The following is a 25,568-nucleotide window of genomic DNA, read 5'->3' as shown; positions in this document are numbered from 1 at the left end:
TACTCCCAGGACAATGTTACAGAGGGATGCTTGTGTTGACTACCTCTAGGCTCCAGCCAGCCAGTCCCCAGTTCCATTTCCCAGGCAGGCAGGGGCCCGCGGAGAGCAAGCAGGGCCAAGGCATTCCTCTCCACTCCCAGGCCAACCATGCCTGGGAGTCTCCCAGAGCGCGGAGTCAGAACAGGGGGACACCATGTTATGGTTGTAATGAGAAACCTCCGTCCGTGGTGTGGGACTGCAAGGTCAGGCCGTTGTCAAGATGGGAGCCCGATGAAGATCCATCGAAGAATTTGAATCTCAAAACGAGGAACATTTCCTCCCATGAATACTCATCGAGTACGGCAAAGAAAATGTACTGCAGATGAAATGTTTTATAGAGAATGGCTGACCCGACAACCAGAGTTATGGAATGGTCAAATGTAAAATATACTTTTAAAAAGTTTAACAGATGTTTATTGATTTTATTTACAGCAGTTTATTTGATATTCTATTACCTGGGCTTTTGTGAATATCTGACAGGACACACGCACTAAGAAACCAACAGTTTTATACAAGCTTTATTTACAACTTGATTACCAACTGTACATTTTTGCAGTGTAGGAAGCACATTTTATCAACAAGTTTCAAATGGACAGATACTATGAAATCCATGAAGGTCAAATTATTCTTATTTTTTGTCTTTCAAATGAACATAAACTTCCTAAACTGTTTCTCACATACAGTATGTACATATTGTATACAAGCAATATAAAACTTGGCAAATGGAAAGGTTATTTGCTACTCCGTTAATGTAAAATAAGTATTCCTATGAATAAAAAATACAGCAACCATGAAACCTGCTGATGAAACCAAAACTAACAGCCTCCGTTGCTCGTCGTGTCACTCAAATGCACGTTTGTCTTCTGTGGCGACAGACAGTTGAGAGCCGACCCCCTTGTATGGACGGTAATGAAAAGACCAGGTTGCCTCCATCTCTATCGACGGCTCCATCCTCAGGTTTAATGGCGAGTGGTTTTCGAAGCAAGCTCTTTTGTTTTCGAGACGTTACAAATGACCTAGACAGGCCAGGATATCTGAACAGATTTCCCCGTCTCGTCCTATGTCGTGTCCTATGCATCACCACATGGCTGAAGATGACCAGTCTTTCACACACACACACAAGTAAGAGTCACACACAAGTTCATCAGTTGCATAATATGGACACATATCTTGTTATGGTGTGGAAATTAACAAGAAGCAGCATGGGGGCGCAGTGATTTCACACCACTTGTCCCCTGACACCCTCCTATCTCTGCATTTCCTTTAGACTAACACTTGAGGTAAAAGCACTTTGAACATGTTCATCATAAACATGGAGGGGGGAGGAGTCCATGTCAACATGCTGTTGGTGACACCAGCCAAATATGTGAACATCATCTTACCCTGTAAGCTCTGAGCTCTTTGCAGAAAAAAAAAAAAAAAAAAAGGTTCTGGAGGAATTTATCAATCAAGCAACATATTTTAGACAGGTAAGAGACAGGCTATCCAGTCTGGTTCAGTACCATGAAAGTTAAATTAATAATACATTTAATAAAATCAATACTGCATGTGTAAATAAAAAGTGAATATAAAGCTAGTATTTGAAGGCCTGGCTACAAGGCAGCCATCCTCCTCTTCCCCTGCTAACCTTGTCATTATGAGACCACATTTTGTTAGACCAAATTTGTTCAGCAGGGTTTATAAAATAAGGACACACAAGAAGCATAAAACAGTCTTCAGAGACACAATTTCATCAAATAAAATAAAGTGATCAGGTGAACTCTATACAATGTGATTAGGAATAAAATGAAAGAAAAAAAAAAACTGTTACTTTAGTTCCTGTTTTCCCTCTGTAAGCACAGGACACAGAAGGTTCTCATGTCATGCCCAGCAGAGCATTGAGACAATTTAAACTTTGGACTCAACACTCTGACTGGGTGTACATATCGGCCTGTATTGCTCGTCATTCGATCGTTGCCAAAGTCTTTCAAGACATGGAGTAACACTGGCTCCATATTATCCCCCCTCCACTCACCGGTTGACGCTGTGTCTGGAACCAAGCAATTGAGGCGTTTGCGGAGGTTTAGAAGCACAAGCAAGCAAGTCCGTGAGAGGAGCAAGGGTGGGGGGGAGGGGGGTGTAAGGGAGGGCTGTCAGGCGTCGTGGGAAGGGGGCTCACCTCCTCCTGGGGTGGGGGAGGGGGCATGTTAGGGGTAAGCTCAGCCTGGGCCTTGCTACAAGTTAGTGTTGATGTCGATGGTGGGTTATCTGCAGGGCTGAGCTCAACGCAAAGTCATGCAAATGGCGGATCATGCAGCGGTCTACCCGGTCAGCAGCGGTCATGCAATCAGGTCGCTGTGGAAATGAGCGGAGAGAGGAAGAGAGAGAGACATGAGAACAGAGGAGGGGGGGGGGGGAATCGTTGTTCTAGAATGACAGGAGTGACCCTCCTCTGTCAGTGGCCCGGTTGGCCTGGCTCTGGTTACAGCTGAGCGGGGTACGGTAGGATTCACACTGTGACTCCACCACAGGTCTTATTGGACCATTTCAAATGACAAACACGGGAGAATGTTGTCGAAATGAAGCAGGTTTGGTCGACGGGTTTGTGTAATTATAAAAAAATTGCACAAAGTGCATATGTACACTCACTAGGACACAAGAAGGAAAACCGTTTAAGATTATTTGTATGTAAAGTCACTTATACCTCCTTTCAACATACCCTGATAGACCCTGCCTGTACGTGTTCAGATAGTTTGACAATTATGTCGTCAGCATTACGACCCATGCACTAGGCCACAGGTGAACCCTCCATCTGTACATCTTGATTGCTACTCTGAGGAGGCCCGTCCAATCAGAGGACTCATCTATTGCCCACCCACCAAAAGCACCAGTGGTTCATTCAAGCCTTCCTGATCAACATCGTTATGACAAACCCACCCGATGCTAATCAAGTGACTCGATCCTCACTGTTAACCATACGATGACCAAGCTATACTCAAAACAGTTGGTGATTTAAAAAAACGGTATTGTGGCCATTATGCACCACAGTCTGGCCCAAAGCAACTGCATAGATATGTTTAGACTAGTCTAAATAATACACGTTCTAGAACAGACAGACAGCACACTGACATACTAGGCGTTCTCAGGACCACTCGCTGATGTTAGGAGGCAGAGGAGAAGGTTAGAAATATATATAGTAGATCAATATTTTTTTTCTTTTCTTACACTGGTAAAAAGTCCCCGTCCCTTAAAGATCCCCTACAAGGCCAAACCTGTCTCAACACTTGACAAACTGGATCCACACAGCACCGACCACACAGAGCACTCTGTAACTCGAAATCACTCCGGAAAACTCGGGCAGATCAAGATATGAAAATAACCTCAGTTTGTATAAACAATGGATGGGAAAAAAAAAGACAAGAAAAAAAACGAACAAAACTCTGCCATCTACTTTTTGGGGAACTGCATATCTAAGTGGGCTACATCCTTGAGGAAAATCCCCCCCCCCCAAAAAAAAAAAAAAAAAAAGAAACCAAAAAAAAAGGCAATTGCAGGGGCTGCTTGATAAAAATCGAATAAAAGTGGTGAATTAAAAATAATTTACCGATATAAATAAAACGGACAAATGTGCGTGGAAAGTCAAGGTAGCAAAGTTTGAGCGGCAGGCAGGAGAGGAGCAGCAGCAGCTGGCTGTCTCGGACACCCTTGTGTCGGAACTGCGTTACCGCGAGGTCGTCGACGCCGTGCCTGGCCGGAAGGTTGGAGGGCGACGGGGGATGGAGGTTAAGGGTCGGGGGCAGGGGGGGTGGGCCCTGCCCTGTCTACCTGGCTGTGGCAGGCTGGACGTGTCCTGGGTAGGTGCGCCGGGTGCTGGTGGCCTGCCTCTGGCGGGCCAGGAAGGACTGTCCGGAGCCTGTGCTGGCCAGCCGGTCCTCTGCTGCCTTCTTCTGGATGGCCATACCCTGCACACGCACATACACGCACAGCAGTCAGCGTGTGACAAGTTGTACCCTATGGTATGTTGTCATTAAAAAAACAAAAGGTGTTAAACCCAAGCGAAAATAAAGAGACAGCGTTCTCAAACAAATGTGGTATCTTAATACCGAATATGCATATCTCATCTTATAAAAAGGCTTTCTTCTTTGTAGTCTTCTCAATAACTTATTTTAGTCTGGTTTTCCGATTCTGTTGAGAGCCACGGTTTGTGTACAGCGCCCTCTGGTGGGCAGACCCAATGAAACCCTTGAACCCAACCGGAGCGAGGGGGAGGCCACTTACCATGTTGTACCAGGCGGAGACGATCAGCTTCTCCTCCTGGTCTCGCTGGGTCTTGGTCTTGTCAAACTCTTTCTGTGAGAAGACAGCAGAATAGCCCTTGAATATGACGATCACCGCCATCGGGACCCTTAACCTTCACATGTCACCACGGAGACGAGCAGCCGTCAGACATGCGGGCGGGGAGACTTTCACATTCACAAAAACGGACTTGACAGACATCCGAGGGGTTAAACTCCCATGTCCGCCTGTCGTGGAAGGCGGGGTTTTCTCCGCACAGTACCTCCAGAGAGTGCAGCATCCTCTCCCTCTCCTGCAGCTGGTTCTTCAAGGCCTGGACCTCAGGGGCCGAGCCCTGGTTCTGTTTGGGATCCAGGGTCCGGATGACCTGCAAGAACCACGTCACGTTAGCCCACAGAGCCCACACAAAAAAAAAATCACGTGGTGCGTCGAAGAACACAGGTGGTTCGACGAAAGACTAGCCCCGGGCATGTTCGACACGTACGCTCTTGGCCTTCTCTAGATACTTCTTGTAGCGCTCCTCCATCAGCTTCATGTCCTCGTCTTTCTTTTTGAGCGCCTCTTCCAATTCGTCCACCCGTTGAGCTGAGGGGGGGGGAAAGAGAGCCAGAGGTCAGTGTGGGCGAGCGAAGACAGGGAGGACCGACGGGAGACGCAGGGGCGACTCACAGCTGGAGGTGTACTTGGGCTCCAGGTCGTCGATGTAAGCCGTCTTCTTCTGCAGTTCGTCTTTCGCCTCCCTCAGTTTCCCCCTTGGCGGGAAAAAACAAAACCAAAAGGCGATTTTATTTATCGGTTCGGGTGCGAACTTCGAAACGGAAACACGTCGCAGAAGCGACGTTGGGAGTCTTATCTGAATAGGTGACTTACATGTGCTCTTCATAGTTCTTCTTCAGAATGATCGACTGGGGAAAAAGAGAGCAAAAAGCAATGTTTTTAGAAAAGAGATTGCTGTGACAGTTGTTAGTATAGGTTTGCTACAGTTCTGTTGGCTGGAGAATAGACATCATCACCACACCTTACACCCCTTACACCCCTTACATAATTTAGACTAGCAGTATTTCAACTGTAATATTCATGCTTTCCTCAACGATCCAATAGGGGGCATCACTGAGCAAAGAATGTTTCAAATGCAGCCCATGTGATTCTGAATAAATATATACAGTTGAATAACGGAATGTCATGGGAAAACATTCCAGAGGTTTAATAATTCTGTAATGATTCAGTCGCGTGCTGTACATGAACAAAAAATGAAAAAATCCCCTCGTTCATCGAATTTCCAGATCATTTCACTTTTTAATAGAATGGAAGAATAATCTTTGAAAGAATAATCTGCGACCGGCAAGATTTCACACACCAAGAATCCACACCACCAATACCAAACGTTATGTTCGATTCGTAGCAATGATTCGCCACTAATTAAGAGGACAACCATCAGCTGGAAACGGGTCCCAAAAGGTACGATTTCATTTTAAGAGGTACTTGGGGGGGGGAACAGTAATGAAGTAAGCCATGAGTGGATCACCAAGCCATACTTACGATAGTCTGAGAGGGGAGGCAGAATTTAAAAAGAAAACAAGAAGGGGTTTAATGAACAAACACAACCAGGAACCCACAGCTAACACAGAGTCAAGCAGCGATGATTCGGAGAGTTGTGTCATGCATTAGGACAAGAGACATGGGGCAGGAGATGAGAGGCACTCCTGTAGCATGATCACACACACACACACACACTTCCTCTTGGACACACACGCGCAGACACACCCCTCCTGCTGAGGTCGTCGTCGCGAGAGGCCCTGTCCAATCAGGAGATGTCTATGCACATGGCCTGTAACCACCATACAGGCCAGGCAGAACTAGCACAGCCTCTCCAGAGCTAAAAACAGAAATGACACCACACACAAGAACAACAACACGAAGAAAGAAAGAAAAAAAAAGACAAAAACACACACCGCCACAACATGACAGCGTTAGAATGGGTTAGTACGTCACAACAAGAAGCCATTCATTCGGTGGTCATCAATGTATGATGGGAGGGAGATGGGAGGGCCAAACACAAACTACAGGATTTCTGGCTCGAATACTCATCCGGAAGAGGTCAAAACACTCATCCGGAGGAGGTTTCAAGATAAAACTACCCTACAACCCAGTCTAGAGGAGACTCCACACGGTGGTCAACGGTGGTACTACAGACAGGGAGCCTGGTGGTTACCCCCCCCCCCAGGTCCAGTACTCACGTCGTCCGCTTTGGAGCCTTGTTCCTGGAGGGACTTCTGCAGCTCCTCCACCTGGCTCTGGCCCTCCATCAGCCTCTGGTTCACCAGCCTGAAACACACGCAGGGGCTCGGTCACATGGTCACACAGCTCGGCGAGGTATGTTAAGCCCTAGCCCACTGCCTAGCGTGATGTGTGCGGAGTGTGGGGGATGGTCGAACCCCGGCGCCCGGGAGTGTGAAGTGGGCGGCCTAGTACGACCGCATGTATACGGCGTGTAGCGCTCCTTTTTCGAGCGTGTCGATGGAAGCGCGTGGCGCTTGGATCTAGGATGTCGTGTGACGTGTGCAGCCTATGTAGCGCAGCTCCGGTGTCCGGTGTGCGGCGTGCAAGTGTCCGGCGCTCGCGTCCAGCACACACCTGTTCTCCGTCTCCAGCTCGTTCTTCCTGCTGTTGGCGTCCTCCAGAAGGCTCTGCAGCAGGGCGATCTTCTCGTTGTCCGAGCCCTCCTGGGCGAGCTTCAGCATCTTGTTTTCGTGCTGCAGGCGGATGAGTCTCTCCCTTGGGGCAACACAGAGGAGGGCCGTTAGCATGCTAGCTTCAAAGCTTGCTCGTTGGCGGATGTTAAGTCTCTGTTAGCTTCCGTCTGGGCTGGTCGGGGACCTTGGCTAATCCTGTCCGACCCAGCTAGCTTGTAGCCGCCTTGGTGATAGCGCTCTACCGTGACGGCTATGACCCGAGGTCAGAAGTTCAAAGTCACGGGTTCACATCAAGTTTTGAACTGTTTAAGCCCCATGGTAAAAACGTGTTTCTCTTTAACATTGTTTTGAAAGGCATTCTCCCACCAGGTAGCTCGAAAACGGCACTACATAAAGCCATTTTAGGAGCAAACTACAGCGCCCAGTTCACAGGAGAGGAAGTTGTTTGGCAGCTTCTAAGAGGAGCCGTTATAAGGAGGTGTTTAGTACAGTCAGTACAGGGCGAGGCTCACCAGCTGTAGGCGAGCCCGAGGCTCTTCTAAGTGTTTCCAGACAAGGCTAAGCTAAGCTACGCTAGCCACCAAACTCGATCTTGGAAAGCCACTGGAGCGGCGGGCCGGCTGATGCAACTCCAGCATCTGGAGTCTGGGCGTTACGTAACGTTACGACTCCACAGCCGGAGCACCGCTCGGCCCACAGCAGGAAAGAGCCTGCGAGGTATGCGACCGGGACAGAAGCCCAAAAAACCCTCAGGCTGAGGCAAGAAGGGAGCCGGGGAGAAGGAGCCTAATTGGCCGAGCGTACGGGGGCGAGCGGCTTTGAACTGGTCTCGCTGCTGATGCAATCGTCGTCCCCCTGAGAAGAACACTTCATAAACACATCACAAAAGCCCTTCTCCGGAGTGTGTGTGTGTGTCGGGGAGGGGGAGTGTTGAGGGCTGAGGAGGCTAAGATGTCTTATCAGTCTTTAAAGAGGAAACAAAGCTCATCTCTTGCAAACATCCAGCCACGGTGATAACACGCATGAGAAGGGAGCTTGAATGAACCACGGGAACGCCAGCAGGCGAGAACACAACAACCAGCCGTCAAACGCGGGCCGCTCCGGGCGGACCACAAAGCGAACACGCTGTGGGGAATTGTGGGAAGGGAAAAACAATCACAATGTGAAAATGTGTTGGGGATTTGACCCCGCAATGTTTTTATCTGCAGTCGAATGCTCCTCCACTGAGCTGTGCTCGTCTTTATCCACAAATAGGCATGACTTTCACCGGCACGAAAGCAGGAGCTCTCTGGGGGCTGTGGAATGTCTGGGGGAACTGGACGGGGGGTTAAGAGGTCCTACCTAATCTCCGGAGTGACGATCTCTGACGCCAGCGAATCAGAGCCCTCGTTACTTCCAAGTGGAACCAGGCCTGGAGGGAAAAAACAGGGGGTTGTAGTTAGAGGTAAACACTGGTTACCGACACAGGCCGGAGGCACGCGTTCAAACAACTCCCCCGGAGACGCTAGGCCAGCAGGAGGCAGCTAGAACAAAAACAACCTGAGGTCGTTTTTTTTTTGTGCCTTAAATAACCAGCAACCTTGGTGAACTGGTTCACAGGAGGGTATGACTGGTTTTGTGTTCTTGTGGTGTAGCTTAGCCGCCCAAAATGAGGGAAAAAATTGCCTTCAAGGGTAGACAAGAGAGGAGTCTCACCTGAGGTAAGCTGTCCTTCCTGAGCCTGGACACAACGCAGTTCCTCGATAGTCTCCTTCAGGGAGTCTCTCTCCGTCCTCATACGCTACAGGAGAGAGGGAGAGAGGAAGGATGGATGGAAGGGGGTGAGATAGAGGACTAACACACTTTTTCATGTGGTCACAGCCAAGTAGAATGTTTCCAATTTGTGGGTAATTCTGTGGAAAAACAAGTTCTGTTGTGACAGAGGCCTAAAAAAAAGAGTGCTCCAAACACAGTCGCATCCACGTAAACAACAATTTGCCTCAATCCTCCTCAGCACAGGACTCTTCAAGACCGATTACTGCTTTTGTACAACTTCTACTACCCAACACCAGGAAGTAGCAGAGCAGAGGAGAAATCCTCCCTTTTTTATTTCTGTTTCTAACCCTAAAGGGTATATCAAATCACAAAAGAACCCCTTTTGGCACGTACGTCTTTTTCTTTCTGGAGCGAGTCCACCTTCTCCTTGAGCCGTTTGTACTCAAACTCCATCTTGTCCGCTTTTTTGGATTCCTCAGACAGTTTGTTCTGGAGCTCGACCACCTTTTGGAGAAAAAAGCCTGGGTACGTCAAAAAACAAAAAACAAAACGATGCCACATTAGCCTGTATAACAGGTGGGTGCGCGTTGGCGCGTACCTGTCTCTTGTAGGTCTCCAGCTGGCTACGCACCGCGCCGGCCTTGCGCACCTCTTCCTCCAGGCTGACCGTGTTCTGCATGTACACCGTGTTCTTCTCCTCCAGCAGCTTCACCTGCCGCCTCAGGTCGCCCAGATCCTCCAGCTTCTTCTTGTACGAGTCCACCATGCCCTCCAGCTTGGACACCTTGTCGGACGAGTGTCTGTGGAACACGCGCACACACACACGCACCTTAGGTAGGGCAACTGTAGTTCGATTCGTCAGTGAGAAGCCGGAAAATTAGATAAACAAACAGAGAGAGAGAGAGAGAGGGATAGATATGAAAGAGAGAGATATGAGAGAGAGAGAGATAGATATGAAAGAGAGAGAGAGAGAGAGAGAGAGAGAGAGAGAGAGAGAGAGAGAGAGAGAGAGAGAGAGAGAGAGAGAGAGAGAGAGAGAGAGAGAGAGAGAGAGAGAGAGAGAGAGAGAGAGAGAGAGAGAGAGAGAGAGAGAGAGAGAGAGAGAGAGAGAGAGAGAGAGAGAGAGAGAGAGAGAGAGAGAGAGAGAGAGAGAGAGAGAGAGAGAGAGAGAGAGATACATATGTGAGAGAGATAAATATGTGAGAGAGAGAGAGAAACATGTGAGAGAGAGAGAGCGAGAGAGCGTAGGGAAGCGAGTCTGACCTGAGGACGTCCATCTCGTCCTTGAGGGCCTGGGCTTCGTCGGCCAGGGCGGTCAGCTCCTCGTTCTGACCCCTCAGCTCCGTCAGCTCCTTCTCCAGCTCCTCGCAGCGGATGCGGAAGTCGTCCTTCGCCGCCTCCAACCTTTCCCACCCGGCCCCAGCCAAGAGACGCACACGTTAGCCAAGAGACGCACACGTTAGCCAAGAGACGCACACGTTAGCCAAGAGACGCACACGTTAGCCCCCGTGCGCGCCACGGCAACGACTGAGACACTAAACTGCCCCAGAGACAGAGTCCTTCCAAAGGGGATCTGTGGAGGGGAGGGGGATTCCAGGAAGTGGTGCAGGGATTGGCTACTCAGGGAACACACACACACACAACCTTGCCCCTGGTGAGTGACCAATACCGGTGCCTGGCGACCGTGATCATACGACTGTGTCCCAAAGGGTCAGAGGAGAACCAGTGGGTGATCCGGCCCTAGACCCTACCAGCAGGCCCCATGCTTTACTTGGAGTGGGGGAGCAAGGCTGTGGGGGTGAGGGCCAGGGTGGAGTGCAGAGGCTGGTATTCCCAGCCCGACAGAGACAGCTCTGAGACAGAGAGCCTGCAGTTGGGGGGTGAGGTTAGAAGGGGAGCCTGGTCAGTAGCTGGCCGGGCCTCCGTCCAAGCCGCAATTAAAAGGCCTGTCGGGGTTGTTTTTATAGCCCTTTAATCTGTGGAGCATTCAGGCCTTTAGTGAGCCCGGCGGCAGGGAGAGGAAATCGATAGCTTTCTAACGATTAGACCCTCCACCGTGAGTTGTGGCGCTCGCTCTTTTGCCGCGACTCGAGTGCCCGTGGCAGCCTCCCAGAGATGGCTGTATCTGTATCTAAACACTCTGGGACCGCATGTGACCTGAAGACAGGTCCCTAAGCAGAAGAGGCCAAGCGTGGACAACACGGCGAGGTAATCAATCTGTGGGAGCGGGGGGGGGGTGACTGGTTTTTGGCCCCTGTACAGAAAGCCTGTTGTTTTTCACGGCGTAGTGAGTTGCAGGTCCAAGCCCTCTGTGGCCTAATGGGGGGAATCCTTGTTAGTTTCTCACTGTCCATCCAATTATCACCTCCCCGGGGTCCCAACAAACAAACACACACACAAATCCTTGCTTCGCCTCCCCTTCCTGCTCCATACCCCTCTCCTCCCCTTGTCCCTTGCCCATCCAGGGTCCACCCTGGCTGGGTAAGGGTCCGCCACGGTCCCCCCCCCCCCCCCCGACGCCCCTCCACGCTCACCTGAAGGTCTCCTCCTGGAGTTGCTCCAGCTGGGTCTGCAGCTGCAGGTGCCGGCGGCCGGCGGGGCTGTTCAGGTCCTCGATGGAGTCGGACTGGTTGAGCCGCTCCATGAGGATCTGGTTCTCCGCCAGCAGGCTGCCTTTCTCCTCCTGCAGGGCTGCCACCTGGGGCGTGGGGGAGGGCGGGGAGAGGAGGGGGAATGAGGAACGAACTAGGAGACACTGGAATCTTGGGGGGGCCCCGGGTACTCTGCTACGGGGCCCTCGGATGTGAATGTGGTCATGCAACTCCCCAAGGAGAGAGGAGATAAGAAATGGGGCCAAAGTTACTTTCCGAAAATGCTACTATCCATGTCGTTTTGGAGCTTACTGTTGATGACAAGAATGCCTTCTTTGTCGTTATTATGTCATTGACTTTAAGCTAGTTGAACACAGTTTCAATATTTAACTGGGCCAAACAGTATGATTTCCTTCACGGCACACATCACTTTGCTCCCAAGACATCTTATACAAAAGGTTTGAATTGATTTCATTCGGGGAAAATGGCAAGCACACGGAAAAAGGCAAACCAACAAACCCTTACAGTGCCAACAGGGCTACATGCGGTTTACGTGGCCTTTTCAACAAGAAGGGGTAAGACCAAACTCCACACAAAAGCGAAGCAGAAACTGTGTTTTGAGTTGAGAAACAGTCATGTTGGCAAATATCTGACTGAGGTGTGGGGCTTTTATCGCGGTGAAAAGGCGGCGCGGCGTGCGATTCGCAGCAAAACCGCAAGGCGTTTTTTCCCCCCATACTTAAATGAGTGTTTCTCCCCACACTTAAGTGTTTCTCCCCACACTTAAATTAGTGTTTCTCCCCACACTTAAATGAGTGTTTCTCATACTTCAACAGGCTCTGTTTTTTTGGGATAAAGAGTCGACAGAGCCTCAGCACCCCCAGGGAGGTTTAGAAGATAAGACCAGCTTTCCTGTGGTCCTTTCTAGAATGGAAGACCCAGGGAGGCCTTCTGTGTCATGAACCCATGAAACACAAACATCCCCTATAGTCTTCCACTCCAAAGCAGACTACAGGATTATTGTGCCGAGTCATGAGTCTGGCTCCATGATGTTTCTACACAGCTCTTCTCCTTAGAGGCGGTTGCCTCGCTTGCTGCAGCCCAGGGGCCCAGAGTCAAGCACTGCCTGCCTGCTGTTGCCATGGGACACACACTGGATGGTTAACATGGGGGTGGGTAGAGGGTTGGCATTAGTCTGGGGTGTGGTTGTGACACGCAGCACTAAGGTAGACAGGGTAGCTTATGCGCACACGCACACACACACGCACGCCAAAGTGAAAGGAGGCCTGGATTCGACAGAAGATGCTGTTAAGCAGACTCAAAAGAAACAACCCAGGGCTTTCACACAGCAAACACCAATGGACTGAGAGAAAAGAAAATTAAAAGGTCCATTTACCCTTTCCTCTAGTTCAACATACTCTAACCTCAGCCTATCTCGCTCCTCTTGAACATGGCACGCCTTCAAAGCAAGGCAAAGAGTGTGGGGTTTCAGTCTCGTCCCGGGGAGGGGAAAAAGAAGTCAATGATCAAAATGGACAGGAAAACAAACAAATGCGGACTACGGTTTGTAGCTTGTTAACTTCTGTGAAAGCCACGTAGGCTGAGTACAAGACAACTCAAAATACGATACGAAACTAAATATTAATATATTGTCAGGAAATAACGGTGACGTCTTCGGCCTGGGTTCGGTTCGGGGGGGACTGAGACGAAGGAGGACCACACGACGCCTACCTGCATGTCCAGCTCGTGGCATCGCTGGGCTATCTCCTCCTTGGTGGAGAGAGCGTCGCTGAGCTCCTCCGCGGTCTTTTTGAGCTGGGAACACAAGATGAAACAAGATGGGGGAAAAAAAAAAGGCAGAGCCAGACTCGAACAGCCGTGGTAACTCTGAGAGGTGGGGATCTGGGGTGTATCCGAGAGAGACGGCTCTCTGTGAAGGGAGGGGAGGAGGGGGCGGCAGGGGACGTCTTACCTGTCTGTCCAGTTCAACGTAGGAGTCGTTCCCTCCTATAACTGGAGTCTCTTTGCTCATCAGCTAAGGGAAAAGAAATTGGGATGGTTAGCATTAGACAGACAAACGTTTCGCGGTTACCCTCTTCCAGAACACGTTCCGCACTTCCAATTTGAACTATAGAAAAATATAAACACTTTGGGATTCGGGGGTTCGCAGTCTACCTCTTGAATGGCTGTCATGACGACGTGCTGCACCGATTCCTCCATCATCATTATGGTCTGGATGTATTCTGCAAGGGCAGAGAGGTCATTATGGCATTCCATGAATTCAATTCACTTCATTTTCAAATCTATTCACAAGAGCCCCTCAGTAGAAACAAGTGAAGCCAAATCGCCCATCCTTTTGCATATTTGACCAGCATTTGTCTGGTGGCTGCTGGCTATTTTATAGACTGCTAGAAACGGACAACGTGGACTACGTTACCTTGTTTCTGTTCGCAATTGACGGCACAGCCGAGGATGAGCTGCAGCATCCGGCCCAGCTCAGCGGCGTCGCTGTGCTCGCCAATCAGATTGACGTCGGGCAGGGTGAAGTCATTGATCTGCTGGCCCAGGATCTGCGTGAGGAAGGCTGCCGTTAGCTCAAACACACACACACACACACACTCCCAAACTCTCAAAAGATGAGGGGAAACCAGGAGCCCCATTGAGATTCTGAGATTGTAAATAATCCTCTTTTACCTCTTGGTTGTAGTCTAAGATGCCTTTCAGTATCTTCTTCAAATTGCTGATCTGAATGGTGTGGTAAAAAAAAAAAAGGGGGGAAATTTGAGGGTTAGACCTAGTCAAGGTTTTCCCAAACATCCCGCTAGAAAACCTTGAGCGTTAACAGTGAAGAACAGGGTCCCAAACCTTCAACCTCCAGTTATCCCCGACATCAGGCTTGATCCTACCGATCCAGCTGTCACTGAAGTACACCAGGTCTCTGAAACGAGAGTTAGGGTTGGGGGGGGGGGGGGGTGAGGAATGACAACACAACACCACACATTGGACAGGAAGGCCTTACTTCGTGGTCCAGTTTTTCATACGGCATATGAAAGGCAATAAAAGAGGAATTGCTACTGAAAGAGGCTCGCGGGATATTTTGAAAAAGGCATCGGACTGAACTCTGCCCGTAGGGACTTGTGGTTGGAGACTCACATTTTCTGTAGGGCTTGGGCCATGACGACGCCACTGGTGAGGTCATCCACTGTCTTGCATGGTGCCTCCACGCCAAACGTCTGGACCTGGAGAGGAGAAGGCGATGAAAACGGGATTTAGGATCGCAACATCCATTCCCACAATGTCCTTTTGCCAAAGGACCTTCGAACAGTGAACATAGCCAAAGTTGCAATGACATTTTTTTTCAGCTGAAGAGTCTGGAAGCTTCTTCCACTGGTACTTTAACCCAAATAGTTTGCAAGCTATGCTCAGTGAAAGACAGTGTTTGGCAGAAGTCCAGCGGCTTCTGCTGTCCAACTAGATGTCACCATGCCCTCCGTTTAACCTCCCCCCCATATTGTCCCTGGAAAAGGCATCACACCATGGTTGCAGCTTCCAACCTGTTCTGGGCTATGAAAACCACAGCTGCCCATGTATAGGCCCTAACAATGCTCCTTCTCCTCTCCCTTCCTCCACCTATATCTGTCCATCTACCTCTCTCTCTCTATCCGTTCTCTGTGTTTGGGTAGCACCCCGTCCGCTCCCTGAAGCAGTAGGCTGGTCTGACGAGTTCTGACGCAAAACATTTCAGTGGCATGTGTGAACTGAAGGTCCCCGAGGAATGCTTGACGTGTGTGACAGAGGTGCAGCGCGTGACGTCAGTCAAGTCTGGCTGCAGGTGTGTTTGTAGGCCTCAGAAACCTCCCCCGCCCTCTACCTTGAGTGAACACTGCAAATAGGGGGACCTGATATGGCCTGCATGAGAAGGATCTTACAGACACACACACACACAATAACAACTTTACCGAAAGGCCAAAAGTGAGGCTTTCCATAAAGACAAGACATACACACAACCAAATTCGGGTTACGGATCCGTTTTCTTGTTTATGAACAGCAAACTGCCACAGCAGGGTGTTGTTCTGCGACGGCCACGTTCAGAACCCTAGACCTATAGTAGGCTTATTCAGGCCAATCTCAGGTCAGATAACTCCATTTCCTCGGGTCGGGATAATCCGGTAAACTGCGTGATGTCATTTATTATCCTATCTAGGGCCTCATTAGATGCATGTCTGTCAGGTGTACAGCTGTGGAAGACCAATCAGGATGGGACTCTAGCCTTCTACGGCTTTCCTGTAGAACGGCACTCTCTGGAACCAGCTGCACATCTTCCAGCATAGACCAGGACCATATGGAGCATTGGGCCAACCAAATGGGCTTTGTTTTTAGAAGAACAGCACTGTGAAAACCAAATGCCTGTGAGGCACCTTCAGTCCAGGTCACATGAGAGTTCCGTGCGTGTCGACAACACACAGACCATGGGCCTCTTTAACCAGCACTTTGTCAAGGACTAAAAGGCAATTCTAAAGGTTGTTTAGAGTACATCAAAATAAAAATAAACATGTTGAAGTGGCATGAAACACATATTGGTGAAGGATAATGCCGGCGGCGTACCCAAAACAGACAGCGAAGACCACGGGTGACAGAGAAAGGTAGCCTAACAGATCTGCTTCTTTCAGTCTGAACGGTCTACCTCAGACTCGCCGGGACATTCCATTCCCCCCACAGCTGTTCAACTGCTGCACAGCCAGAAATATTCCGTCCCCGATCTGACAGCTATGCCACATAACTGGCAAGCCAGCCATTCAGCCCCCAGCATGGGCCCGGAGCCAAAAGAGGTTGGACCAAAACAATACAGACCGTTACGTAACCACGGTTAGAAGGGAGAGGGTGTGGGGTATGCTGTACATTCACACACACACACACACACTTGGGCTTACTTCCAGCCAAGTGTTCAGAACAGAGTGAAGTGAGAGAAAGCTTTGTTGGATACAGTGCTGCTGAGTGGGTAACAAGACAACTCAAAACAACAGCACGCGCGCACACACTCGCAGATGTTCCCAGTTTACAGCTCCTGACATGGCCGAAGGGACAATGTCAGAATGTTCCGGATGGTCTGGAACCCGGTTGGGTCATCTCTTAGTTTGTGGCTCATATTACAACACGCAGCCCTTTACTGGCATGTCAGGCAGCACGCGGTCCATCATGCTGTCGCCCTAGCTAGTCTGCCAACTCACGTGTTTGTCTTAAGAGGTAGAACCCAAGACCATAACAGAGTCTTTACTTAAGTAGACCTAATAAGACTGTCCAAAACAGCCACTACATCGACAGCGAGAGATAGGTAGAGCTCAGTGGCAGGTCCGAGCCTTTCGCTGCAGATCAAGAGGTCGTCGGTTCGAATCCCCCCCTCCTGTGCATCGCTTTCGAGTAAAGTATCTGCTAATCAAATACATTGTTATTACCGACAGGGGGTTATTACATTATCCCAGACTACTTCCCCAGATGTGCAGTTTCCCACAGACAGGGGCCCATGGACAACGCTATTGAAGCTGCGGGCATCCGTGACTGACCGGGGGGGGGCTTGCTTTTAAGGCACGATGCCGCTCGTACGCCCCCGGAAGCGGGCAGTCATCCCCCGAGACTCTGACGTTGCGGGGACGATCTGTCCTCCCTGCCTTTCATCCACCCATTTGGTGATTTTTCCGTCCGCTCCATTTCACGGCGGTTACAAGATGGTGGGAAGGCATCTAGTAAATATAGGCCAAGTCGCCTCCTGTTTTCCTCAGTGGAGCACAGGCATTCTCTTCCTTCACAAGATGCGGAAACAATCGACGCACTGTTGTCGTTTTGTTCCTGCGTTGTCTGCGATCGATGTCGTTTCGTGATATGACGCGCATTGACAACACAAAACTGAGGGAAATTTGTTTTTTTGGGGGGGATTTGCTCAGCTATGCTTAGCATGCTGAAACGTTGCAGAGAACAGGTTCAGTCTAACCCACAGTATGCTACAGCGGAAACCAATCGCTCTGTGGGTTAGATACAAAATTATGCGTTTTCTTCCAAACTGCCCTCACACTGTTGGTTTGACTAAAGTTTTACAGGAAGAAAACCGGTTGGCTTTTGGGATTCCTGGAAGAAAACTAAATCGATTAATGCATGAATCATCAGTATGAAGATCTGCTTATGAGTTGTGCTAAGCCCAGGCCTAATCGTGAACAGATAATCGTTAAGGCCGGTAGTGTGAGATACAGGCCTATCCTTTCCACAACCTCCCATACAGGGCAGCAGTACACCAATTAAACATGTAGTTCCTTTTTGATGGGGCAAGAGTGTGTGTGTGTGGGGGTGTGTGTGCGTGTGCGGCACGCATGCGTGTGTTGTTGGCCATAAATGAAGGAATCATCTTCAGCTTATTAAGCAACAAAGCTGAACAGTTTCTGTCTCTATAACATAATAAAGACAGAAATCCACAGAACGTGCTAAACTTCAGCACCTCAATGCCTCTCTTATTGTTTAAGGTATGACATGATACATCATTAGGCTTCATGACCGAAGCTCAATCTGACTAGCCTATTGTGTTTCAGCACAAAACGACACTGTTGACACTGTCGACATCAGAGGGAAGGGCAGCGTGCCCTGTTCACCTAGACTTGTTGCTATGATGGGGCTTTAAGTTTAGCGCTGATCAGCTGGTTGGGAAACCCTACCCCGTGACACTGTGATCTGTGTCCTGGCAGAGAGAAGCCAGGGACACCTGAGCAGACCAAACACCCGGCAACTCAGCAAACTCGCCTCGGCGTCAAAACAAAAGCTGGAACGCCGGAAGCTGCTTGATTCCAGCGTCACAATTCTTCAGCCGTTTCAGCTTGCCTGGATGTCGAATCACATGCTTGATCCCAAACGGTGTGCTGTGCTGAATTCCACCAACTCAACGCCCATTGTGTCCTGGCAAGGATGTTAACAAGTGCTTATTTTGGGAAACAGTGTGGGGATCTGGGACGCAGTACAATGATAAATATGCTATGGTTCAAGGTCCAACAGCCCTCTGTAATAATACAAGCTACTCTGATCAAAATCCTAATTAATCCCGTAATCATTCTGAGGCGGTTTTAATTCGGCAAGCTCTTGTGACCCTTGCCTAGGACTCTTATGCTGAAGAATGAAATGCATTAGAAGCAATAACATTTCACAATGTGTATGGAATGTTGTACATATAATCAATTCAAGCTTGGTTTCTTCATCAACAAATAGCCTTGGCTCAATGCGAAATTGGTTGAATCTAATTCCCTAACTTCTCTGCCCCGATGAGACACACACAAGAGTTTTCCAGTTTTCCAACATTGTTCATCGTGACGGAGAAAAAGGAAATCCACACCCACATAGGCCTGCCTACTCGTCAGAATGTGAGGAAACAGATGGGAAAGGGAACAATCAACCTTCCAGCTAAACATGACCAAGGCCGTGTTGATATAAGAGACTGCATCGCTGGCTCATGGAGTGAGATGACTGTACTTGATGTTATATTAAAATATACACATTTGAGATTTTATGAAATAAGTGCAGTTAGAGAGTAGGACCTAGGTCCTGTTTTAGGTCCTGTGTAGAGTTAGATTGCGTAGGCAAACCGTCTATATCTGTAGAGTCAACACAACTGACACACAGGAAGAAGCACTGTCATCCTATTAACTTTCAAGCACCCAATCCCAGGTAGCAATAGCTGTCAGGTACATTTGATAAATGTGTTGGAGAGGAGCTAATTCCAAACCTCATTCCGTTTTCACAATCTCATCAAAAACATAAAAAGTTGATGAAATCTCAGGTTAGTCACTGAACCTGTGACGCTATGACAGCTCTGTGGACAACTGTGAATGGACAATGTCCTGCACAGAACACATTTAAGACGGATTTAAAGAGAAAGAGAACCTGAAAGGTCAACATACATGGGTGCCCCATTCCCAACTCAGACATGACTAGTAATAATGACTTGAACATTCTTTAGATGTGACGTTAGTTGTGAGTATGACTGGTTGGATATCAAACACAGACAAAAGGATTATGAGTCATATTGATGCTACACAGTAAGGCTGCGCTAATCGATTCATATTCGATGCACATGAACTGCTGCTAACGTCTAGTCTGTTCGCGTTAGCAACCAAGCTAAACGCCTTAAGTAAAAGCGTATCAGTGAATATGCCATACATACCCATGTCAGGAGGCTCTCGCACAATTCAACTCGGTCCACTGACTCCAAAGTAGTCATCGTAATGTTACAAATCAACGCTAATACCTAGCTCTTTATCCGAAGATGGACAGCTAGCTAGCTAGCCCAATACGGTAGAAATGGTTCAGAATCCAACAACAAGACGTCTGCCTCGATGTCTGATCAACGCGTTTGCCAGGCACCAAAATGAAGAATTACGCCGGCTAATCAGTGTCTGACTGGACAGATGCGGTCCAATCACGGTTTTAAACATATAAATATATCTAAATCAATGACAGCGTCGTATAGCTGTTTCCACAAAACGGAGACGTGGAGACACAAAAAGCCACCGGTCTGTCTCCCTTCTAACCCCAGTTTTTCCAGAAGGGTTGCCAGGTTTCGTGTATACAATCCCCCTATAAAGGTATCTACACCCCGAGACCGAATTTCACACTCGAATTTCTCGACAGGAATAGCCGGGGGCGTGGTTATAGTGTGTGTATGGAGTTTCGGGGGTAGGTTAGGGGAGATATTAACCACTCATACTTTTATACTGGGATCAACCAGGACCAATTGAAATGTCACCTATAAGAGCTAATTCTATGAGGACATATTTTAGTTTATTTAGTTTCCCCCTGGTATAGTATATTTTTTATTTAGACTTGGCTTGAGACCAATAATACATTCAAGACCTTCTATTGTATTAAGTCCATTACATGTATTTAGTCCAATGACTTTCATGGACTAAAACATGTTGTCCAAAACATTCATCCCTCTTAAAGTTTTATCAAACCTGGCAACACTCCTGGTTGCCATCCCGCAGGACCAGAAAGGCAGCTCGAGCCTGAGGGATCTATATAATTCCAAATTAATAGAGAACAATTTTATAATCATTAACCGTTATAATCACCAGCAGATAAGTGATCAAATGTATTAGTTATACAGTGTTTGCATAGTAACATTGCTACAAGCAATAAAGTGGACTCAATCGGATGACGTAACAAAAGTCTGAAGTAGGACCACTTTGAGAATGCGGAAGTGTGGCACTAATTTCAATTTCGCAGTCGTGAGGGTGAGACTTTCAGCTTGAAATGTACATAGCTAGCTTGTTACACTTGTCTTCGGTGTTTGTACTCGCAATCTACTTGTTAGTTTGTAAAGCGATATATCATAGTACAGCGACGTTAGTTGTGCTAGCTAGCTAGCTAGCTGGCAGTATTTGGGGGACTTTCCCCTAGCCAGATAACTGACTGATTTGTCAGTAGAATCAGAATGGGTTTTTAGTACTAGATAACTAACACAGCTTTAAGCCCATGCGTTGTAATCCAAGGTGCAATGCAATCATAGGCAACGCTAATTAGCAAATCAGCCTAACCAACACTGGCTATGGCTTGACAATGTCTCGATTGAAAAGGTTCTTGCATCTAATCTAATTGTAGCTCTCACATTAATATAGAATGACGCAGAGGCAACCTCCTAAAGATTCTATTGGACACGTATGACCCTATGTTATCCCAATTCTTTAATGTATGCAGTGTTGTAGGATATGAGTAAGTGTAATGGATGAAAACGAGTGCGGGGACGGGAACTACCTTTTACAAGATGAAGGTTCACTCATCGAAGGCGTCAGCAACCCTGTGCTCTTTGTGGTCGTTCTAAGTGTTACGTTTTTGTGTGGTCTTCTGACACTGCTTTGCAGGTAATACACAAGTTTCACTTCATATTCATGTAACCTTAACTGTCTGTTACACTGGTCACATCTGAGCATAGGCAAAAAGTTATATCTCAATAGTGTGATAGAATAAATATCTAATTGGCCGTCTGTCTTAATAGAAATGAGCAACAGAACATCCACCCAGAGAACCAGGAGCATGTGCGCGCCGTTCGCCAGCAGCTCCAATCCGAGCAGGTAGTGTATGTGCCAGATGTACCATTTGATTGAATGACTGATTCAAAACCAACTCATGAGTCCATTGCTTTTGCCAATGAATGAGTTTGTCAGTTGTACATTATTTGGAACCAGTTTAACCAGAGTTTAACCTCAACAGTTGTGTGTTAGTAGCTCCCAATGTACTCTAGCTCTGTAAGACCCGGTTTAAAATTACAACATCACTTTTAGCTCTACAAAAAACACATTTGCAAATAATATTTTTTAAGATTTAACATTTACATAGCCTATGGGTCTTAGTGTCATTCATTGCAATGCCATTGGATAAATGTGGTCTTAAAAAAAAAAGCATTGAGAGCCAAAAGTGACATTGACATTTTACAACGAGGGGTCTTACAGGGCTAGACTAGCTTCTGCCTGGTATTGTGGTCTGAATAGTTTCTTCCTCCAACAGGAATCACCCCCAGAACCCAGGCCTCAGTACTACACTGATATGTCCTGTCCAGTGTGTTTACAACAGGCCGTGTTGCCTGTAGAAACCAACTGTGGTCACCTCTTCTGTGGTAAGTTCTTATTGAAGACTAAATGCAAAAAAACGTGCACAAATTGACTGTGTGTGGCATTGAAATACGTACTTTTTACATTTTACATTTTTAGTCATTTAGCAGACGCTCTTATCCAGAGCGACTTACAGTAAGTACAGGGACATTCCCCCCGAAGCAACTAGGGTGAAGTGCCTTGCCCAAGGACACAACGTCAATTGACACGGCCGGGAATCGAACTGGCAACCTTCAGATTACTAGCCCGACTCCCTCACCGCTCAGCCATCTGACTCCCAGTACTGAAAGCCCTTGTCAATTTCAATGTTGTGTTGTTTATTTAGGTGCATGTATAATTGCATACTGGAGGTATGGGACTTGGCTGGGGGCGATTCATTGTCCCATCTGCAGACAAATAGTAAGGCTCCAAATACGCTATATATATATATACGACTCTCCCCTACATACTTGGATCAATTTTGCTATATTGGTCTGACGTAATTGGCTTGGTTCCCGCTTAGCCACCGTGGGTTTCATTTCACTTAAGGTCACACTCCTTTCCACAGGTGACGTTGGTTTTCCCTCTCTTCAATGAGCAAGCCTCCCCCCAGCAGGTCCAGGATGGGGAGGCAGAGCCCACCCTTATCATGCAGGACGTCAACGACTATAACCGCAGGTTCTCCGGACAGCCCAGATCCGTGAGTCTCCAGGCTCCGTGTTTACATGACATTTACTTTTATTCATTTAGCAGACGCTTTCATCCAAAGCGACCGACCTCCGAGAGAGAGAGCTTTACAAAAGTGCATAGGTCACCGATCATAACGACGGGATAGCCCCAAAACGTGGCGAGTAGCCAAAACATGAAGCATACATTGGGAAAAGCAAATAAGTGCCAATGTTCAAGGCTACACGCTCAGTCTTGATCTCTGCTGCAGTTCGTTTTTTTTCCTTTTTGTTTCCTTTTTATTTATTCTTTTTTTTAACACACAAGGATTACGGGGCTTCTACTTCATCTTGTTCACCATGAGACATAACAGCTTGTGTTGTGTTTTAATTGACCTCCAAGACCTGGGTGTCGTGATACTCGTATCGTTTTTGCCCTCAGATTATGGAGCGTCTAAGGGATGTGCCCACACTGCTTCGCCACGCCTTCCGGGAGATGTTCTCCATGGGCGGCCTCTTCTGGATGTTCCGCATCCGTATCCTGCTGTGTCTGGTCGGCGCGCTGACGTACCTCGTCTCTCCGCTGGATTTCATCCCCGAGGCTCTGTTTGGTCTGCTGGGCTTCATGGACGACTTCTTTGTCATTCTCCTGCTCTTTATCTACATCTCGATCATGTACCGGGAGGTGGTGACTCAGAGACTCGTCGGCTGACACCAGAGGAGACGCCCCCCTCCCCCCTCCCCTCCCCCCTCAACTCATATCAGGTCAAGGATCATCAAGGACTACCAAGGCTCCAAGTCTCAGAATATGGGCAAAAACACTGTGACTTTAGCACTACCTGGGCCTCAATCCTACCCTGCTGCCTACTATCATGGCACTGGCTGGAGTGATCTCATATGGGTTCAGAATACTAATTAAAGTGTGTCAAGTTATAGCCTGTAATAAGTGAAGAAACTGGAGTCTGTACAGAAGGGAAGTAAGTTATCGGATTGTCTTTGTTTTGTCTGAAATGTACCTTCAATACCACTGGACTGAATGGACTGCACATACCAGTCTGTAAGCAGGGCACTTACCACAATCCCTCTCATAGGAATACCAGTCAGTTCTAAAGGATCTCATTTGATATGTGTTCTTGACGATTGTGGGATTGATTACTGAGTAGTTAAACAAGGAAAAGGAAGACATTTGTCAAATAACAAATATCTCTTGATCTTACGGAACTGTGCACCCATACAACAATTTCCTCAATGAAATTGCTAGTTATGTTTGTTTTGGGCCTCTGTGAGACCCAAACTACTTAGATGCCTTAACTTTTGCTTCCCGTTCTTACTTCTTCCCTCTTTAGCTTTCTCTCTGCTTGATATTTTTTCAGATTCAACGTCCAAACCTCAGGCATATGGTTTGTGTTAATGTCATGGCAGAGGTGATCAGACTTCTTGTCCATCATAAATCAAGCCCAGCACCCTAACCCTCTATGAACTTCCGTCAGAGGAGCCATTTAAAAGCTGCAAGCAATGTGGCATTGAGTTGAATATGTTGTCTGGTGAGCAGGCTTGTATTGCAACAATTTTGGTTTCACCATTTCCCACAACTCACAGTTCTACATTCACAATGAGTGATTTGGGAACAGGGCCAAATCGTTTTTTTCTCTCTCGCCTATTAAGAATGTGGCACAGACATGGGCTTCTGACAAAAAAAGAAGACAAATTCCAGGAAAGATGTCCTTGTCTCTAAAATATAAAGACATGTAATAACATGCAATCTGTGAATAATCACTGGAATATTGTAAGTACAGTAAAGGTGAAGATATTACATACAATTCGGTATTGGTTCTTTTTCTTTTCCTACAGCATTGTTATGGAATGTGACGTGATAAGGAGAGGATTTGCTTATAAGGATCATGCTAGTGTAGGCTCCACGCAGTCCCACACATCGACATGAGCCCATCTGAAGGGAGTGTTGTATATCATGGCTCAACCCTACACACCTGTCTATCTTTTCAAGGGCGTGTCAGATTAGCTCCTATCGTCTTATGTCATTAACCCTTGTGCTGCCTTCGGGTCACATGACCCAAAGGTTCATAACGAACTATCGTTGTGTTTACCTAATACAAAACCAAAATGAAAATAATTTTATTTTAACCTTCGCAATGTGGGGGGTCTGATACAGCCCGACGGTTAAAAGAAAATGCTTCACTTTGTTTTTGTATGCGGTAAAGTTGTCGCAATACGACGGTGGGTCACAATGCATTGTGACCCACCGTCGTATTGCGACAACTTGATGGGTCATGCTGATCAGCATGACCCGAAGATAACACAAGGGTTGAAGCAGTAGTGTTGCTTTAGGATGGTAGGTATTTCTTGTGAATGAAACCATTAAGATTTAAGCAGCCTAAACAGTATTTTCACTTATTCTATTGCAGTTCCTTCTGATATCCAAATTCAATTGAAATCCCGAGAACGTTTTTTCCCATCTGGGTAAACTCAGAAAGTGTTCAGTAAAGCTTCTTAATAATTGCTACGTTTTATTTTCTTGTTTTGTGTCTGTGAATATAAGTACAATGACTCTCGTGAATGCCGTACTGCAACACTTCCCATACCATGACCACCAGGTGGCACTACAGACCAATACTTGCCATATGTGTCTTGTGTAATGATGAGTAAGATAAGTTTTACACATCAGGTTTTGTGGTATGTACTGCCAGTTTGTCGACCTCTTTATTTTCCCTGTGACCCTGTCCCCTAACAGAAATATTACAAGTGGCATCAGTCTATGATCTCGCGAGAAGTATTCAATTAGTATGTGTATTTTGTATATACCGGTTTTGCTACAAGCAGAAAACACAAGGCACATCAACGTAAAAAAATAACAATATTGTGTGTTACAGTGATGAGTATGTGACACATAACTTGCATAGCTTTGCCCTGCATCAG

General features: G+C 47.6%; 2 protein-coding genes across 4 annotated transcripts; one reads left to right on the top strand and one right to left on the bottom strand.

Moving 5' to 3' along the window:
- Positions 1-541: 541 nt before the first annotated feature.
- Positions 542-19,931, bottom strand: hook3 (hook microtubule-tethering protein 3). 2 transcript variants are annotated; one of them, XM_062483906.1, is made up of 24 exons: positions 19,548-19,931; positions 14,507-14,592; positions 14,219-14,291; positions 14,048-14,098; positions 13,791-13,923; positions 13,529-13,596; positions 13,326-13,388; positions 13,085-13,168; positions 12,750-12,812; positions 11,297-11,460; positions 10,026-10,166; positions 9,361-9,562; positions 9,156-9,266; positions 8,703-8,787; positions 8,349-8,418; positions 6,949-7,089; positions 6,552-6,639; positions 5,185-5,219; positions 4,984-5,066; positions 4,799-4,899; positions 4,577-4,681; positions 4,297-4,368; positions 3,844-3,980; positions 542-2,373 (listed from the first exon to the last, which is right to left on the bottom strand). In XM_062483906.1, exons 1-24 carry the CDS (start codon positions 19,602-19,604, stop codon positions 2,358-2,360), a joined length of 2,229 nt encoding a protein of 742 aa, XP_062339890.1. In that variant the 5' UTR covers positions 19,605-19,931; the 3' UTR covers positions 542-2,357. The 2 variants fall into 2 exon arrangements, with proteins under 2 accessions (XP_062339890.1, XP_062339891.1); XM_062483907.1 differs by lacking the exon at positions 12,750-12,812 and having other exon boundaries at positions 19,548-19,930.
- Positions 19,932-20,354: 423 nt separating this feature from the next.
- Positions 20,355-24,454, top strand: rnf170 (ring finger protein 170). Of its 2 annotated transcripts, none has more exons than XM_062484360.1 (7): positions 20,355-20,616; positions 21,080-21,243; positions 21,378-21,453; positions 21,887-21,995; positions 22,316-22,389; positions 22,538-22,669; positions 23,077-24,454. In XM_062484360.1, the coding sequence occupies exons 2-7, from the start codon at positions 21,104-21,106 to the stop codon at positions 23,344-23,346; spliced, it is 801 nt and encodes a 266-aa protein (XP_062340344.1). In that variant the 5' UTR covers positions 20,355-20,616; positions 21,080-21,103; the 3' UTR covers positions 23,347-24,454. The 2 variants fall into 2 exon arrangements, with proteins under 2 accessions (XP_062340344.1, XP_062340342.1); XM_062484358.1 differs by having other exon boundaries at positions 20,355-20,637.
- Positions 24,455-25,568: the final 1,114 nt, after the last annotated feature.

Source organism: Osmerus eperlanus, chromosome 18 (genome assembly GCF_963692335.1).
Source record: "Osmerus eperlanus chromosome 18, fOsmEpe2.1, whole genome shotgun sequence".
NCBI lineage: Eukaryota > Metazoa > Chordata > Actinopteri > Osmeriformes > Osmeridae > Osmerus > Osmerus eperlanus.
The sequence above is the reverse complement of the archived record's forward strand: the minus strand, read 5'-3'. Positions and strand labels throughout refer to the sequence as shown.